The sequence below is a fragment of the Ambystoma mexicanum genome, chromosome 3q, assembly GCF_040938575.1.
Source record: "Ambystoma mexicanum isolate Mex_15411 chromosome 3q, UKY_AmexF1_1, whole genome shotgun sequence".
Lineage (NCBI taxonomy): Eukaryota > Metazoa > Chordata > Amphibia > Caudata > Ambystomatidae > Ambystoma > Ambystoma mexicanum.
Window position 1 is genome coordinate 1067876136 of NC_090926.1, and position 19825 is coordinate 1067895960.

Sequence of the window (19825 nt, forward strand, 5' to 3'; positions counted from 1 at the left end):
GCTCACCCTCTTCAGGATGGGAACGTGGACAATCTTCGCTCACCGGCAGAGGCGCCGGCAACTCAGCCGCAGAACGCGGAGGAACACCTGCAGCATAGACAATAGGTCCCACCGGGTCTACATTCAGAGGAGGCAAAATGGAATCCAGCTAGCCCAACAAGGATTGTAATGTGGATAGAACCTGGAGCAACAACATCGCCTGCGGATTCACCAGCAGTAACTGGACAGACAAGCCCCCACACCCATCGACGTCGATGTAGCAACACACTGCAGGCCCAGAGCCGACGGACCCAACACCGGCTCCCGTTCGTCCTCCGCCTCCGATGCAGTCTCTTGATGTAGAAGTGTGTCAGGCAGAAGCAAGTCAAAAGCAGAAGCCTGCCACGCCTCACTCGTCGGCAGCATAATGTCTATATCCATACTCAACAATGAGAACATCGGGCCTTTATCTCCTGTCATCACTGGAGCCGAAGACACCACCGTTGACGACGGTATCGGAGCTGGCAAAGGCACCTGCAGAGGAACCATAGACGACGGGACCCCCGTCGACGATGACATAGTTGGAACTGCAACCTGCAGTGCAGATATTTCAGGTGATAAGTCCCACTGGATCGATGTTTAGACTCCCCCCTACTAGAGGAGGATCTGTGATAGTCCCCTGAAGAGGAGTGTTTCGACGACTAGTCCTTCTTGGCCTTCACTTGCGACTCCGACTTCTGACCCTCGAGACTGGTCCGACCGACCATGCTTGGACGAAGACGCACCCTTCGACAGGTGTTTACTCGAAGAGGAGCGACCACTCTTCCCGACCTCCGCCCCAGGGGCAGGCCGAGTCTTATTAGCCGGAGGCTCAGCCGACCCCGACCGGCGATGATCCACTGCTTGAGCATGCCTTTCAGAGGACAGGCTACGAACCATACCCACCTCCAAGGAAGGGTAGGTACCCTCATTCAGCCAACACACCAACCGCCGATTGCACTCCTTAAGCGTCTTCTGTGAAAACTCTTTACAGATCTCACAAGAATCGGTCGAGTGATGGGGATAAAGGCAATAGAGGCAGTCCATATGCCCGTCCCCCTCATACACTTTATTCAGCCCGCAAGTCGCACAACAAAGACTTCTTCAGTCCTGAAGACATCGCCAAAAAAAAAAAATAAAAAAAATAAAAAAAAAATACAAAAAAAAAAAAAATAAAAAAAAAAAAATCGCACCAGCACGTGCAGAAACCCTGAGCACGAGGTGATCAACACTTTGGAGACGATTGAAATCTGAGGGTAAGCTGCAGGGGCAGGGCTATTTACACCCTTCGTCCTATTGGTGGTAGCTAAAGCACCCAAAAAGGACATTGATAGGACACTGAAGTGTCAAAGCTTTCCATAGGAAAACGCCAAGTTAAAATGACCGAGGTTCCCAGCCTGACGACGGGGAATATTGACAGCATGTGAATCCATGAAAGATCCAATGCTGTAGAAACAGTGTGATGCAGTTTACGATACACTTGGAGATAGCAGATTTAGAGACAGGGTCCCCTTCTCTACCAGCTGCCGCTGAAACGAAGAACTGGTTTGTATTTCTTGGTGGCTTTGTCTTTTCCAGATAGTAGATAACCACTCTCCTTACATCCAGTATGGGGAGGCTTCTTTCTGCCACGATACTGGGGTTCTGGAAAAAGTTGTGAAGTTCTATGGACTGGTTTACATGGTATTTTGAGATAAATGTGGGGGTACAAAGCGAGGGTGTGACCGCAAAACCACCTGGTCCTTGTGAATCGTGATGAATGGGCTGAACTGAAAGGCCTGCAGATCACTAACTCCTTATAAAGGTGATCGACACCAGGAAGGCGGTCTTGTAGAGGAGTGCATTAAGGCAAGCCTTGTGCATTGGATCGAAGGGAGGTACCATTAGCCTGGTAAGAACAACATTCAGGTCCCACCCGGCAGCTTGGTTGGATATAGGGGGATGAAGTCTCTTTACCCCTTCCATAGGCATTTATTACAGGAATGTTCCACCATGAGACCTTGCTCTGGGAGGTTGTGTACACCTGAAAGCACGGTTAGGTGGATTTTAAGAGAATTGTACACCAGTCCTAAATCTAACAGGTGGGTTAGGTAAAGGACAATATCTTTAAGTGAGCAATCAATAGGATTGATGCCCTTGACATTACATAAGAGAAAGCGCTTCTATTTGCTGAAGTAGCAGTGTCTGGTGGCAGGTTTACGTGTCTCTCAGAGTATGTCCATGCATCTATGAGGGAGCTGAAGCTGCCAGAGTTCAGGAGCCAGGCTGCTAAGTTGCGTTTGCAGACATGGGTGTAGTGTCTCTTCCTGATCTTGAGACAGCATTGTGTACGGGCACGGCAGCTTCCTGGGAGGGGAGACTGACCATGCCATGATATGGAATGAACCAAGGTTGGGGGACCACATAGGGGTCACCAGGATTATCGTCAATGGTTCTTTGTGCATCTTGTGCACTATTCTGTTGAGCAGGGGAATTGGGGGTGGGAGAGGTGGAAGGGGGGGGGCAAGAGCGTAGACAAATCTCACGGACCATTTTATCCAAAGACCGTTCCCCTTGGAGCGGTTCTGTGGGTACCTGGAGGCGTAATCTGGGCATTGAGCATTCTCCAGAGTGCTATACTGGTAAGGGGAAGTCCCTGCTGAGTACGTCTGCCAGAAGATTCACTTCCCCTGGAACATGTTGTGACAGGAGGAACATGCGTTTGAATACCCACAGTTTGGACAGCCCAAGAGAGTGCGTGCCCCCCTTGTTTAAGTAGTACATGGCCGTAGTACTGTCCATGAGGACTAGAAATGTTTTCCCCTGGAGATGTGTTTGGAAGGCCTTCAGGGCCTTGAACACTGAGCAGTTCCAACAGGTTGATGTGATTGGATGCTACTGCTGGAGCCCACACGCTGTGGGCTTTCTGTTGAAGGAGGCGAGCTCCCGACCCAGTCAGAGATGTGTCTGGTGAGAGCTGATTCTACTGCGGGGTGGTGAAGGATTTCTCCTGCAAAAGGTTTGCCCTTGACCACCACCGCAGAGAATGAACAAGGGCTGCCGAGACAACCACTAAATCGTCCCACTGGCCGCTGGCCTCACACCATTGGCTCGAGAGCCACTCTTGCATGGGGCGAATGCGTAGATGAACGCGTGGAACTAGGTAGACGCAGGAAGCCATCATCCCCAACAGTTGCACGGCTTTGCGTACGGTCACTTGGTGACTGGCTACAAAGTGAGGGATCTGAACACCATGTTTTGAACCGTCTCGTTGTAGGGGAAGACAAGCCCGTCCTTCTGTCTGAATTAGAGCCCCCAGAAATTGTTTGACTTGGCTGGGGTTTTTCTCGTTGATAGCGAATCATAGATTGTAGAGGAGATCTAATGTCCTTTGGGAATTTATCTGGCATGTTCCGTGCGAATCCTCGGTTATGAGCCAGTCGTCGCAGAAAGGATAGGCTGGGATGGACTGCCTGTGCAGGTGAGCTGCTACTACCGCCAGTACCTTTGTGAACACCCTTCGGGCTGAGGCAATGCCGAAGGAGAGAACCAAGAACTGATAGTGGGTGCCCTCTATCATGAACCTGAGGTACTTGTAATCCCCTTACTACAGTAGTGGGATTACCTCCTGAAGTGTTGTCATCCTGAACTTTTGAGGTTTGACATACTTATTTGCAGGGCGCAGGTCTAGAACAGGGCGCCCGGTGAGATCCTTTTTGGGCACAAGCAAGTACACTGAATAAATAACCTGGTTTACCTGGAGGCGGGCAGTGGGGGGGGACGGACAGTTTGATGGTGCCCCTTTCCAGCAGGACCTGAACTTCTTCCAGCAGGATGCTTCTCTGTGGGTGGTAGCGAGGTGGTCGGAGAAACTCGATACAATACCCGTGGGAAACAGTCTTTAGAATTCATTGATCTGAAGTGATCCACTCCCAGGCGTGGATGAATGAAGACAAGCGACCCCCAACCGGGGAAGCATGTGAGGGGACCTGAACCATCAAGTCACTTTGAGGTGGAGGCAGGGAGGATCTGGGAGTAGAGTTTCTGCCTCTACCCTTGCCACTACGAGAGCCTCTTTGCTGGTATTGAAATTACCGGAAGAGCCTTGACCGGAGGACCAGGAATTATTTCCTGAGCCTATTGCCCCTGATGCGAGCAGGAAAAGGATTGCCCACGAAAGGACCGGCGTGCGTTAGAACCTCCACGCCGGTGAAATGGTTTAGCCGTGATCTGGCTAAGTGACTTTAGAGTCTTGCGTTTTCTTTGCTGTCTCTAGAGCATTGTTCAACCGCTTTCCCAAAGAGGTTTGAATCCTCCACTGGCTTGTTAATTAGAGATGCCCTAGTTTTGGCATTGAACCCAGAGTTTTTATTGCACATAAAAACTGGATTAACATTTCTGGTATTGCCGAGGCATGTTGGGTAGAAGATGCTAGGAACCATGCTTTAAAGTGCACCGTTAATGTCTTTGGTTGAGAACTAGCGTTTATGTGCTGGAAGTAGATGGGTGAGCTTGATTTCATACTAGATTAATAGATTTGTGATTCAGGTTTCTGGAGGAAGAGCCGGCAGGATTGAAACATGCGTGGTCTTAAACAAGCACAATTACATATTCTTAAAGATCCAGATGGATGATTTTAAATTTTAAACATTAAAGAAAATTCAGAGGGGACAGAGCTTACTAGGAGGACATACCTTCAAAGAGCTCTGGGTCTGCTAATTCTGCCTCGATCGTTGTGTTGAGCTAACAGGTGGGAGTGTTGTGGAGGTTTTTACGCATCCCTCTGCGAAGGGACGTGCAACCATCTTACCTAATGAGGAAAAAAACAAATCCAACCAAAAGGGAAGCCAAAAAACTCTAAGAGTAGTAGCAAGGGCAGAGCCGTCAAGCTCGACTATCACCTTTAAAATATATTTCGGATTATTCCATTAATATTCGAATTTATAAACACATTAACAATCAGCAATTAACAATTCATACGATCAGCGGGCGTAGAGTATCCTCTTTGAGGAACATTAAAAAAATATTTATAAGGTTAATTAATGAATCCACTGGGCAGAAACCGCTTATGGTATCTCTCGTCATGTTGCATAGCTTTGTGCAATCTTACATTTAAGGCTGTGCTTATAAACTGTAGGAGTATGTATATGAACCGGTCATCAGCACATTTGAAGCGCAAGGACAAGGCTTCCTTGCATGGCATAATGTGATGGCCCAGAAAGTGTGCTTTAACCATATTTTCCTCTTGCTTCGGGAGAAAAAGGCAGACCAGAAACAAATAGACAAAATCTTTATCAAACCCCATATTGCACAGGTTTGTTTGTGAAATCCTCAGCCAACTTTTCCTTTTGGAAAGAGGGAACAAATTTAGTCAGGCCATAATTAACAACCTTCTTCCTGTAGGGGAATTCATTTTGCTAATAGCCCCAGTGCTTGCCAATGTCTCCTGGAGGTCTGCCTACAGTCAGACTTAACTTTAAGAGGGAGTGTGAGTTAATTTAGTCCACACAGGTAACCAAAGAAAATACACATACATACTGAAAAATATACACTTTAGTAAAGGAACATATATCATTAATCAAATTGAAATAAGAGCTTTAGGTACATAACATATGATGGAACCAGTGTATGATTAAACAGCAGTAGTGATTTAAGACCCACTCCACCTACTGCAAACATGTAAATTCACTATGCACTGATAGGCATTGTACATATATTCTAGTCTAAGGATTGGGGGAAATCAAGGACACCAAGAGACAGAACAACATTGCATTGAAATAGCAATGATCAGTTCCAAAGTTGCCATGTAAACTATAGTAACAGTATTCCTGACCCCCGCCCCTTCCCCCCAGCACATAGTACCAGGATCAAAATTCACATTATGTATTAACTTGTAGAACCAGAAGGATAACAACCCTGCTAAGGGGGCACCAAGAATGCATTTAAACTGATAGTACCATCCATCACATTATAGTCTATGGGGAACAAAGATGCCATAAAACGTTACCGCGATCCAACGTAACCAAGTATTTCACATTGACAGGAGTGGAATGTAGGACTCTAAAAATACATTTAAAATCAATGGCACATGCTAGAATTCCAGAGAACCCAGTAAAATATCAGTGTCCAGGCAAGTACCTGTAAAAGTCTCTTTCAGCAGAGTTTGTTACATTTTAAAGTTCCATAGGAAATACAGAGAACGCCCCCTTAAACAGATCCAGGACCAGATTTCAGACCCAGCCTTAGGCGGAGATGCAGCACAGCAGAATTCCAGTCAAATGCAAGCCAACAGGAAAATGTGGTTGAAGACACCTCCAGAAACTTTGTACCTTTGCCTATGGACCACGGGAAACACAGGGGGTAAATAACAGGAATCACCCACCTGCTCAGAGGCAGGTAGTTGGCAGTTGTTCCTGAAAAGTCAGCTCAGAAGAGGTAGAACAACCTTGTGAGCAGTTCTCTCATGGCGATGGATGCTCAAAATACGTGGGTTGCTAGTCATTTTTCTCTTTGGCCTAGTGTTCCACTCTAATGCAGCAGGTCAAAAAGTGGATGACCATTATTTTTATTACAATCAAACCCCATTTCTGTGTGCAAGGACTTTGAATTGTTGAGTATTCAATATAAAAGAGGCACATCGTATATTTGTGCTTAGAGGGAAAAGATCCACAGCACCATCCGTAATTAACTGTGTGTGGCAGGACTTGGATAGTCATAAGGCAATACAGATGTTAGAAGAGGGGATCTACAGAGGAAAGCATGGGATGGTCAGAGAGGAAGTCTACACAGATGCGGTGCTCCCCACACGGGGCATTGAGGCATTGAGGATGACATGCATGTGTTAAAAATGTATTTTTCAAGTCCAGTGGAAGAAGGAACACTTCATCCAGAGGAAATAAGATTGTGTTTTGTACGGTGATAATACACAGCATTCCAGAAGAGGAAGTACTACATGTCAGACAGAGTGGTTCCCCTCCATAGGAAGCATTGGATGTGTGCCATTGCAAATATCATCTCTCTCTGTACAACTGGTCCCGCAGCACCGCAAAGCTAACACAAAAGCCTTGAGTGGATGGATGCATGCATGTGCATACTTGTAAATAGAATGCAAGCCACTCTGTCAGCAAGGAACCTCCAAATAAAAGTAAGCCATCTGCATCATTCTAATCTCTAGGGTTTGTGGGTGTCCACACAGCAATAAGACTTTTTCGGATTGCAAAAGTAGTAGGAAATAAACCACACAGGTTACAAGATATTTAATGTACACCGCATGACAGGATATCAGGTGGGAACAATGTACGGAGCTCGAGGCCAAAGGTGACAAAAACAAGCTGAATAAGACATCACCTTGGTGAGAAGAGAAATTCACCTGTAGAAAGTCCAGAACTTTGTTTTCTCTGACTGGTATTGGCCAAAATGCAGGACATGTCTAGTAGGTCTGGTGCCTACTCATATGCTGCCTCAGCCGACACTTGGGTGCAATCACAAATAATTAGGGTGGAGGTGGATTACGTGTAATGGATACTATGTGATACAGGATTACCTGCCTAACCTGTGCAGAGCAGACCTTCCCCAACATAAGCCCTGAGTATTCTGTGTAAAATGGCAGTCTACTTTTCGATTAGGGTGTTGCATGTCGCTTTGTGAAATAATGTACTAGAGATGGCAAAGAGCCCTGGGTGCTTGGTGAAATTAGCACATCACATTTGCAGGGAGTATTGAGACATGCCCCAGCAACTTAAAGCCTTGTCGGAGAGGCCCAGAGATGACACCAACCTTTGATCATGCACATAGATTTGTAGATTTTACATCCCTCTCTCACCCACCAAGTTAAGAGTACTAAAAAGCAAAAGGGCCAAAAGGCAGAAAAGAGATGGGTACTGCTCCGGTGAGAGCATGCGTCATCTCTCCTGGTTTTTGGCTTCAATTTCTGTTTGGTACTTCACTTCCAGCTGTCATCTGGGTTTGGGGACATAACTACCTGCGGCCATCTTGGATCAACCCAATCTCCAGTCGAAGGCCACAAGAGACTGTGCTGGGAAGACCAATGAGGAGGAAATTGCCTCATCCTGGCAACACCAGGGCCAAAATCAGAGAGGCCAACCACTGATGGACTAGGCAATCAGGTTATGAGAGCGTTTGTCATCCCCTTCTGAACTCACTCAGGGCATCCTGCCAAATGCCTCCCAGTTTAGGGCCGAACAGTGAAGTGTGAAGACCAGCCATTGAGCAGACTCTTTGCCTCTTAGACTCTGCTTTGCTGTATCTTGCTACTGTTCTCCCAGTACCCATTATTACTTCTTATCTGCTTCACCCTCGCCAAGCACTAATCATGCTATCTCGTCCTTTCCCTCCTACTCTCTCCCTAGAACCATCTCACCTCTCTTCCCATCCCCATCATCTATTCTCCACAAGGTCACCTCTCTTCTGACTCCACTACTCTCTCTTTCCCCAAAACCTACTCCAAACTTCCATTACACTTCCTCTTCTCACATCTACCCCTAGCGCCTCTATTTCTCAGATTCAACGTTGCTATGCTTCTACATCTCACTCTCTTTCTATTGCTCTTTGGAATGCGCAGTCTGTTTGCAATAAACTCTCCTTTACCTCAGACTTCTTCATTTCTCATTCTCCTGCTCTTGACCTCATTACCCTTACTGAAACCTGGATCTCTCCCTCAGACTCTCGAACCTTATCTGCCCCTCATGACCCTGCCTACATCTTCAATCAGTCTCCCTGCCTCACTGGCTGGGGTGGTGGTGTAGTACTATTTTCATTCTCCAAAGTCCCTTGAACTTATTCTCATCTCCTCTTACCTCTCCACCTCTAATATATCCATCGCTCCTTCTCCCTATCGTCTTTGCCTCAATCTCCACTCCTGCTTCTTCCTCCCCCTTTCCATCTACTACACTATTATTAAACTGAGGTGTCCATCGTCCTAACTCCCAGATTAGCTCTCTGACCTACATCACTCTCTAGTCCCATCACTAAAGCCTTCACTAAATGTAGCACTGCTCTTTATGCTCCCTTCTCCTCGCACTACACACACTCCTAAATCCTCTTTTCCATGTCCCTGGATTACAAACTCTCTCCCGCACCCTGAAAACAATAATGCGTAAAAAGCTTTGTACTTGGCAAAGGTTAAGACACTCCTGATTTCCACCTCCATCTCACTGCTCTTCAGAACTATTCCTCTACTCTTGACTCTGCCAGAGGTGACTGATCCGTTTCTCATTTCGTCTCCATCCAAAAAGAGCCACCTCCAAGTCTCTGAAACGCAATTCTCTCGCCTCCTAAACTCACCTCCTCTACACTTTCTGAAAATGATCCTGCCCTCTACTTTGCTTCTCAAATATCTACCATTCAAAATACCTGCACTACTAGGTCTTCCTTTGCACCCACAAACCACGATGAGATTCTGCCCTACTCAAGGCTAACCCTTCCAGTGTCCCCACTGGCCCTCTACACTGAAGCACATAGCTCCCAGTGTTTCTCCACACCTTGGTCCCTCTTCAACTCCTCTTAACAATGTCACTTTTCCCTGATCCTACAAGACAGCTATTGTCAGCCCTCCCCTTAAGATACCTGGTCTAGAGCCTAACTCTCATGCCAAATGTTGCCCTGCCTCTCTTCTACCACACTATTCTAAAATCTTAGATCGAGTAGTATTCAATCGACTCACCGAGTTCGATAGTCACAACCTCTGGGACCCCCTCTATCTGGCTTCCGACCTCTGCATTCTACTAAGACAGCCCTCCTCAATGTCAGCAACTTCATCTCTTCTGCTCGTCATGCAAACCTTTCATCTATTCTTATTCTTCTCAACACCTCTGGCTCTCCTTTCGATATGGTTAACCATTCTAACCTTCTCTCTACATTATCTCTTCTTGGCATCAGAGATAACGCCCTTGCTTGGTTTGTTTCATACCTTTGCCCCAGACACTTTCAGGGGTCCTGAAGTACCTTACCTCCTCACTCACCGACCTTACTGTTGAAGTTTTCCAAGGGTCTGTCCTTGGTCAACTTCTCTTCACACTCCATACTTCAGCTCTTGGCTTTCCGCCATGAAATACTCAATGGTGTCTCACTCACTCATGCTTAAGTCCACTAAGACTGAAGTTCACTACTTCCCAGTCAAACAGGCTCTCTCTTCCGGCCCCCTCTTATCTTCTTGCTCGACTACCTTAGTTACCATGCTTCTGATCGTAAGCTTGGTGTCATCTACGACAAATCAAACATCTTCTTGCTCTTCATCTCCAAACCTGCCACTTCAGCCAGTGTCAACCTCATTGATATCAGAAACATCTGTCATTTTCCTTTCAATACTGCTAAAAAAACTATTTTCCTCATTAGTCCTTTCTAGATCAGACTACTGTGGTGGTCTTCTCTATGGCTTTCCCCAACTATGCCTTTTCAGCTCTGGACAAAGTCCTCAACTTCGTGGTCCTCACACTTTTTAACTTTTCTTGTTTTACCTCTACCTCCTCTGCCTGTCGCCAGATTGGCTGGCTATCTATGAAACAAAGGACCAAGTATAAACTTAGCTTGAAAACTACCCATGGACTCGACTCGCCTTACCCATCTGCTCATCTCACTCTCTACACTTTTCGCTCGTCATCATCGGATCACTTCCTTGCCACTACCCATGCCCCTTGTGCTCCCACTCGTTTCTGCTCCCTGTCTGTCCGCCCTCCCCTTCTCAGGAATCCTCTCCCTCTCCACACTACTCCAACTCTACCACTATTTAATCCAACCTCAAAACTCTCCTTTCTGAAGAACCGGTTTACTAGTACTCTATGCTACTGCATCACCCTGTGCACTTTCCAGGAATTCATCCATGTTCTTTATTTGACCAAAATTATAAAAATGCCTATCTTAACCCTAGGACTGTGGGGTTTTACCCCATCTAACCAGACTAACTAAGGGTGCTAGTCAGTTGTCCACAAAATAAATAAAAAAGTCCTTTGTCCAACAACCTGGCCCTACCACTTAGAACTAATAACTAAATAAGGTAGCTTCCATTAGCCAGCTCTCTCGGCTTTGTTTCAGGTTTTCCAGGTGTAAATGCTGTATTACTTATTTATCCTGGCTTGGTAACCTTCACTGATGGGTTTTTGTAGTTTTTGATATACGTTTACATTTTTGGTCTTCGGGATCTCTTGAAACCCTCTAGTCGCTCTCATGCACACCTTATGACAGTACGTTTTTCCTTTCTTAGCAATTTGAACCCTTTGTCTTCTGGGGTTTTCTATTCCTCTTTGTTGGAGTATCGTATACCTCTCTTATACCCTTTTCCTGTATTTGATAACCAACCTCCTTTGGCCTTTCCTCTGGTTTTTCTATCAAGTGTCTTTGAGTTATCACTGCTGCTTGGGACAAGTTATATTTATGCAACTCTTGGAGTCTTCCAATACAGGGTGTAAGAACTTGGCTGACACGGTGAGTAAGTATAGATATTAAGTTGATTTCACCGAGCCCGCCGAACGGACAACACAGCTTTCCCCAGTCCTTCAACAGCCACTGCTGTCACACGACGTCGCTCCTTAGAATCATAACAAGGAGAAGCCGACTCGCGTGACAGCTCAAGGCTTCAAGCACTAAAACTCTCCACATATCTCCCCCCTCAGGAGACAACAAAACTTAAACAATAAGAAATTTAACTTAAACCTAATTAATAGAACAAGCTTACAACATAAGTAACATAACAATAGAATTAATGATATAAACATAAAGAAGATAAAATTGGTTTACTGCAGACCCGAAGATACTAAGATTCTAAGACACAGTCATCCAAACAGGGTTGGACCTTGTCCTTTGGGAACCGCAAAACCTGTTCTCCACTCCTTCAGACGTTTTCAAACTCCCATTCTCAGGCAACAGGCCTCCCGTGTGCTCATCCTCATCCAGACCATACACCTTTGCAATCTTCCCTTTTGACCACACTTCTCCTTCCAACCCACCACACTTTCTCACCGCACATATCCTTCTAGGACCAATAAACGTACTTTCAAGACACTTATTCACCAACCTGGGTGTTTTTTACATAGACCATCTCCCCAACTTTCCATTCACAATCCTTCACTTTTTCCCCCGGCATCAAACCAGTCCTTATTTTTCTCCCGACTCACATTGAGGAGTTTCATAATCTGATCCCTATCTACCTGAACAACTTTGGCCATCCCTAGCCACCCTGGACATAATCTTGTCCTAGGTTCCCTGCCCTTCAGGGACACAAATGGAGGGACTCCAGTCACTGAATGTGGCGTAGTTACATAATTCCAAGTTAACAAGTTTAACACCTCTCTCCACGGCTGTCTCACTCTCATAGCCAATTGCAACCCCCCTTTTAAATATCGGTTGACCCTTTCTACGAGGCCATTGGCCCTAGGGTGGTACAGCGCAGTTCTAGTATGTTTTATACCATAACTACTCAGAAACTTCCTCATAGCTTCCGAAACAAATTGAACCCCATTATCTGAGACTAATTCAATGGGCACCCCCTCTTTCAGAAATACCTTCTCTAGAAATATAATCAAATCTCTAGCCGTGACCTCCTTAACTGCGTCCCATTCAATCCATTTCGAATGAAAATCTACTAGCACAAACAGAAATCTCAAACCTCCTCCCAAACCAGCAATGGGACCCATTCTGTCCACCGCTAACTTGGACCATGGCTGGTCTGGTATGATATTTGGTAACAAAGGAGTCAATTCTGGTCTTGTCACTTGTTTGACAAGCCATACAGTCCTTTACCCACCTCTTTGCCTACTTGTCAATGCCTGGCCACCAATAGCTCTGTCGAAGTTTCCTTTTCATGGCTCCTTCCCCTGGATGCCCCTGATGCGCAAGTTCCACTAAACTGGGTCTGATTGACTCTGGAGGAACCACACACCGCCCCCTCCTTAACGTGCCCCTATAAATGTTCAAATCTTCTTTTATCTCCCACCACACATCAAATTTCCTATCCAAACCCTTCCTTTGGGGCCACCCCTTCACCGTCCACTCTTTGATCAATCTAAGTTCATCATCAGAATCCTCCTCCTGCATCCACCTCTCCTGGCTGACAGCATCTTCCACTTCTGCTACAACTGACTCCCACTTGCATATCTTTAAATTCTTCATCTCCACCAACTGGTAGCCTGGAAAGGCAGTCCGCCACCACATTCCTCTTCCCAGGTAAAAAGCTCACATCAAAATTATAACCTTGAAGACCTAAACCCCACCGACTTATGGGTGATCCCAAAGCCCATCTCCCACTCTCAAACAATTGGACCATGAGTTTATGATCCGACCTAACTATGAAGCGCCTACCCCATAAAAAGTATTTAAAGTGGAGAATAGCCCAAAACATGGCTAACGTTTCTCTCTCAATAACAGAGTATTTACATTCCGTGCCTCTCAGTGCCCTAGATGCAAATGCGATCACTCTCTCTGTGTTTTCCTCGTCATAGTGCACTAAGGTTGCTCCTAATCCCAACATACTAGCATCCACCACCAACACGCATTTGTCCTTGGGATCAAACCTTCCAACTGAAGGCGCCTTGCTGACAGCTTCCTTAATACTATCAAAAGCCACACCACACTCTGGAGTCCATACAAACTTCGATCCTTTCTTCAGTATCATTCTCAGGGGAGTGAACACCATAGCAAAGTCTTTCACAAATTTATGATAGTATTCGGCTAGACCTAAAAAAGATCTCACTTGATCTTTGTCCGTTGGTAGTGGTGCATTCCTTACCGCCTCCACCAAGATTTTTTTGGTCTCACCCCATGCTCATCAATTTCATGTCCCAGATACTCCACTCGTTCAACCGCAATCTTACATTTGTTTCTTCTTACTGTCAACCCTGCTTCAGACAGCCTACTCAATACCTGTGTCAAAATTTCATCATGTTCAGTCATAGAGGCTAGCATATATTAGCATGTCATCTTGGAACACCACAATATTCTTTAGCCCCTCCATAATAGTGTCCATCACCCTTTGGAATACTGCCGCCACCGAGGCAAGGCCAAACGGCATTCTACAATACTTGGAGGTTCCAAACATTGTTACAAACGCCGTCAGATGTTGACAGTCTTCTTTCAAAGGAATTTGGCGATAGGCCTGAGAAAGATCAATCACTGAAAATAACTTGGCATCCTTGAGAGTGGACAACTTATCTCCAATTATCGGTAAAGGATGTCTGTCTATAAGAATGTACCTATTGATGTCTCAGGTCCACGCAAAGCCTTATTTCCCCATTAGGTTTTGCTGCCACCACCACTGGTGACAACCATTCGGAGCTCTCACTCTTCTCTATGATTCCTCTCTGCAATAATGTTTCAATCTCCACCTTTAGTTTTCCCCTGAAGTCTTGAGGTATTGGCCTCACCTTATGCATCTTCGGTATAGCCCCTATTTTCAAACGAATCTCGTGTTCAAATCCCTTCAGCATCCCTAACTCCTCTTGGAACACCATCGGAAATTCCTTGTCCCATTTGTCTCTGATCTCTGCAACCGAGACTGGTTCTTCAGCGCTCGCTTGTATCCCAATTCCCAGTTTACACCGCTGTTCACCCCATCCTAAAAGAGACGAGCCCTCTTGTGTCACATTTATTTCCGAGTCACAACTCCTTCCTTTATATTTGATTGCTGCTTGGAATTTCCCCAAAATCTTGATTCTTACATTTCCATATGCATATGGCTCTATTGTGTGTTCCTTCAACTTGCTCATTTCGCCTTGCAAACAGTCTTCAAATATTTCTCTTGACATCAGAGTCCATGGTGAACAGCTGTCCACTTTCATTGTTACAACTCTACCATTTACCAAAAACACATCTGTTGGCGCACTTCCTTTAATAGAAACATCTGATACTTCTAGCACGTGTTTGGCTCGAGTACCTTGCACAACTATTGGACTCTCCTCTTGTTCTGGTATTCTTCCTCCCGACTCAATGCTTTGTACTTGACTTGATTCACAACAGACCCTTGCAAAGCGTCCCTTTTTCTTGCATTTCAAACAGGAAATGTTCCTCGCAGGACAGAATAACTTGTGGATATATGTCGGTTGCTACCACATTTATAGCATTTAATTTCCTTATTTACATTTGTCTTTCTGAATCCTCTCACTGCCGCTACTTCTCCTTCTTGTTTGTCACCTTTCATAGTAGATATATGGCTTGTGAGTCTGCTCCATGCTTCTAGCTGTCTCTACAGCCGTTTCCAGAGATACATCCTTAGACAACAATCTCTCCTGTATTTTCATATTATTAGTACAGCGTACTAGCTGATCACGTATAAGTGAGTCCTTCAACGGGCCAAACTCACATGTATGGCTCAGAGATCTTAAAGCTGCAATGAAATTCTCAACAGGCTCATGAGGATCCTGTATTCTTTGGAAAAATGTGTGTCTCTCAAATGTGATAATCTGATAATGTGATAGTCTTCTTTGCCTCAAAGTGAATTTCCAATTTTCTTTCTGCCACAGTGTATTTATTGGTCCATCTCCCCTTGACCTTCTTGTGGGGGCACTGGCAATCCGTCGTAAACACTACGACCTTCTGTACCTAAATTGTGGAGAAGTATTGCCTCTTTTCTTGCAGGTGCAAATATTTCCCCACCAATTGCTACCAAATATGCATCAAATAGCCTCTTCCATCTGTCCCACCTTATATGTGGAGTGCCCGGCTCAGACAGGAAAGGTGGAGGTGGGGACATGCTTGCTGCAGCCATTATTGTCAAGGATTACTTTCCTGCAAACTGGTCAAATTTTAATAATACCGGTGTTATGCATCAGATGTCACAGTTCACACAGACCTGAGGAATAGTTTTATGCTTGACCCGTGGACTCCTGCACAACCTGTGTGTGCTTATGCCTCAACAGTCTCACTGTAGGAGATCGCTTTTACAGGGACCTTTTGTTCCTATAATTCTGTTAACTTTCCTTGCTATCACCAAAACCGAGTGGCGACTGGGCTTGTTTTTCTTCCCTTAGTTGCAGAGACAAGTGCCCAATAAGGTTCGGGGTTTCACTTTACTATAACTGCAATGTCACTCTTAGCGACTACAAATTGAGTGGACTGCCCCCATTGGATGTGCCCTCTGCACTCTCCCCTTCCTCCTACACATCTTGAATACCGGCAGCCAATGGATTTCAGGGTGGGCGGTGCCTCGTCACAACCGCTTGAACAAGCTGCAACCTGCAGCGTTTTGCGCTGCGCTGGGAAGACTGTACCGCTGCAGGGCTACTCAGTGCGTTTCACCGTGCCCTCTCTCTGGCTGACCCCAGCTGGGACTACGGAAAGACTCTGCGGAGCTCCGGCGGCTTCCTTAATAGAGATCTGATCGCGCTTCACGATCATGGTCCCAGCGTGCTGTGCAGCTCCCTTCCGTTGCGGGCTCACAGTTTACCTCGTCGCCATTGCAAGAACTTGGCTGGCACGGTGAGTAAGTATAGATATTACGTTTATTTCAGCAAGCCCGCCGAACAGACAACACGGCTATCCCCCATCCTTCAACCACCACTGCTGTCACGCGACGTCGCTCCTTAGAATCATAACAAGGAGAAGCCGACTCGCGTGATAGCTCGAGGCTTCGAGCACTAAACTTCTCCACACAGGGTTTACCGTTTCCTTAGGCTTTCCGCCTCAATATTATAATTATACAGTCCCTGTGGCCTCCCCCTTACTAGAATCACCCAGGCACAGTTAGCAGAGTTGATTCATCGGGCTCAGCGATGGGAGGTATCTGCTTTGGCTGCTTTCCATCTCCGGTTTCTCGCATCTCTCCGAGGCTCATCCTAATTGTTCCGTTAACTCGTGGTAATCAGCACAACTTTGCGCCAAGAGGATTCGTCCCTCCACCTACTACTGGTCTCGGTTCCATGTAATGTCCCCTCAAAAATATCGCCATGCAAAAATGTCGCCGAAAAATGGCCGGATTTTGTGGGGACATTATTGCATGGAACATGCGGGGACACCCCCGCAACCCACAAACCATATAATATTGCCACAACCTTTTTCCCGGCGATATTATGTACGGCGACCATATATATGGGGATAATATTACCCGATACCCTGGTCTCAGCATCGTTAGGGTGCCCGAACCACCACGATGCTCTCACGGTCACGCAACCCCTCAGGACGTCTCCTGAACCTCATACGAAGAGAAGTTGCTCCGCTGTGGCTTCCAGTGTCTCCTTCTCTCAGATTGCAGCCGACTCAGCGGCTCAATCCTGCTCCGCCTCTCCAAATTGTGAATACTTCAGAGGGCTTCCCCTGCGTATGCTTCCCTCTCCTCGCCCATGATTCGCCTGTTGCTTTTACAGGCTGGTTAGCATTCCAAACAACGTTACATTTCTCTTCAGATGTTGTACTTTGTCTAGCATTACCTGAAGCCAATAGAAGGGAAACCACGTTATTGGTGTTTAAAGTTAATCCCATGTATGCAGATAGTTTTGCGTAGGGAGTTCCTTGTGGGAATGGGAGTCCTTGTTCCCTGCATGGGAGTCACTCGCAGTGAGGTCCCACTTGCCCAAACCCCTAGGGAGGGTTTTGCCGAACGGGCTCACCAACATAGCCTCACAGCGGATGGCTCCCCTGGGGAGACGGGATGAATACTCTAGATTTGTCAAAGATTATAGAGGAGCCACACCCATATACAGCATAAGCTTGTGTTGTGACGTTTGACTATGCAGCTCTCGTCGCAGAAGGAACCTGCGGTATTCCAATTGTGCATGCTTATGAAAAATCTGCAACCCGCCCACCATTCACCTTTGACGTGTTACTTGGACAGTGCAAAGGGTGCGGTGAAAAGCCACGCACGCATAGGAATCAAGTTTGACCTACGGAAACCTTTTTGCAGGTTTCAAGGGCTATGTCTTTTGAGATCCTGTTCCTTAGCCATCAAGTAGCCTCCATATTACACAAACTAAGCACTTGGTCGCTCTAGGTTTGGACTACAGACACTTCTTAGGTCTGGTGGCCATTTACTACAAACTAACATTGCCCCAATGTAGTCTCTGGTGCATCCTTATACTGTGATTTGTGGGGAGTATACATACACAAACCCAGCTAAGAACAATGAGTATATTAATGGCTACATCGCTACATGTTCATTGAAAACCATTTGCAACTTGACTCGTGTGGGATCAACTTGCAGCATAGTTATTCTTAGTCTAAAAAGAGAACATTAGTACAATTTATTTTCCTTTTAAAAAAGGTGTGTTACCATGTTTCTCACACCAGCATGATCACCTCAGTAGGAAACCTGTCTTGGATTACAACAAGGTAATGGAGGTAAAGAAACCCTTGATCTCCTCTGGAAGTGAGCAGGCTTGGTACCACTGGTTTGCAAGGGAGCCAAGGTAGTAACAGTAAGGACCATCTGCCCGGACCTGCGGTTTTAGTTGAGAGTTTTCGTAAGTGTTTTACCTTCAAGGCTTTGTTTCCTTTATTGGGGGTCGTCATACCACGAGGCCCTCTTCAGTCAATCAGCCCTGGAAGGAGCAGAAGGACAAGAAAACTCAGATTAGACCACACTGCAGGTGAAACAAAAATTACTGCAAGACATTGCCAACCATGCCATAATCTTTCCAAGCAACCTGTCCCCCCACCTACTACTATCTCCCAGGGAAAAGAGACTGCTGTTCTGTATCCCTGCCAAACTTAGGCGCTTTACCCACAAAAGCACCCTTCTCCGCCCCGTAGTACCTCCAGCCCAGAGAGGTCCCCTACACCAAAACTACCCTAACCATTTTCCAGACACCTGAAAAAAGGACAGAAAATGTTCACCCAAAGCACTATGCTCACACACCGAGGACAGCAGAACCACTGAGCCCCTAAAACGGGTCCTGTGCCTCAAGAGAAAGTCACTGCTGGGTTAGCCTGACAAAACAAAGGAATGTGCTACTCTCAGATTCGCTCCCAGACACCATCCCCCACCCTCAAGTGGGTCAGCAGGAGCGATTGACATGCCTGGAACATCCTATATAAGCCAGCAAAGCTACGACTCTCAACAATCCAATCTATTTCAGGCAGAGGTGTCCAGCGAGGCCTGCCTTTCAAAGAGAATCTGGGATACACAAAGTAGGGCACCTGGGAATGTTTCTAATCGGTGGAGACTTACAGACAATAGAGGAGATACCCATTATTAACCTCTCTCCAACACATTAAAAGTGAAAACCCCAAAGAATAGTCAGGCTGAGAATAGGCAATTATTTTTTATTTTAGAAAACGTACCATTTTGCACAACATATTTATGAAGGAACATCAGATGCCCCTGGTCGTACACTTCTATCGCGATTTTTTTTTACCCCAGATGCCATCATTACCATGTGACATTTTAACATTTGAAAAAGTAGTTTTAGACCAGACTGACACGTCTATTGGTAGGAAGAGGTTCCAGAAAGAGTATTTCTCGAGCTCGGACTGGAAAACACTGACTACACAAGAAATAAGATCAACATCAAACTGGTAGACAAAGAAGGTGCAATTGTAATATAAAGTCCCACGAAAGTTGGTGAAATTGAAAACGATTACTTAATAACTAAAATAAAATGCGTAGCCTAATGAATGAGAAATTAAATTCTTGATTTAACCAAGTTGGCTATGGAAGAAGGATTACCTGAGCGAGAAGGAACATATTTCTTTTTAAATAAAATCCCAGAATTCACATAATCTACATCTTGCCTAGAATTCACAAGAATTCTGTAAATCCTGCAGAAAGATCAATATTTTCCGATTGAGGTTATCTCTACATTAGAACCACTATGGCTATCACATCCCGCATCCTGGGGCATACATGGCTGGATACGGCCGACCAGCCTGAGCATAGGTCCGCCTCCCGACA

General features: G+C 45.9%; 1 protein-coding gene across 3 annotated transcripts in view; it reads right to left on the bottom strand.

Moving 5' to 3' along the window:
* Window positions 1-19825, bottom strand: part of MAFG (MAF bZIP transcription factor G) — a 317483-nt gene that overhangs the window by 170392 nt on the left and 127266 nt on the right. For all 3 annotated transcript variants that reach the window (XM_069655303.1, XM_069655306.1, XM_069655305.1), the window contains exon 2: window positions 18409-18473. In XM_069655303.1, the coding sequence (XP_069511404.1) occupies window positions 18409-18444 (36 nt within the window). In that variant the 5' untranslated portion in view covers window positions 18445-18473. The remainder of the gene's footprint in view (window positions 1-18408; window positions 18474-19825) is intronic.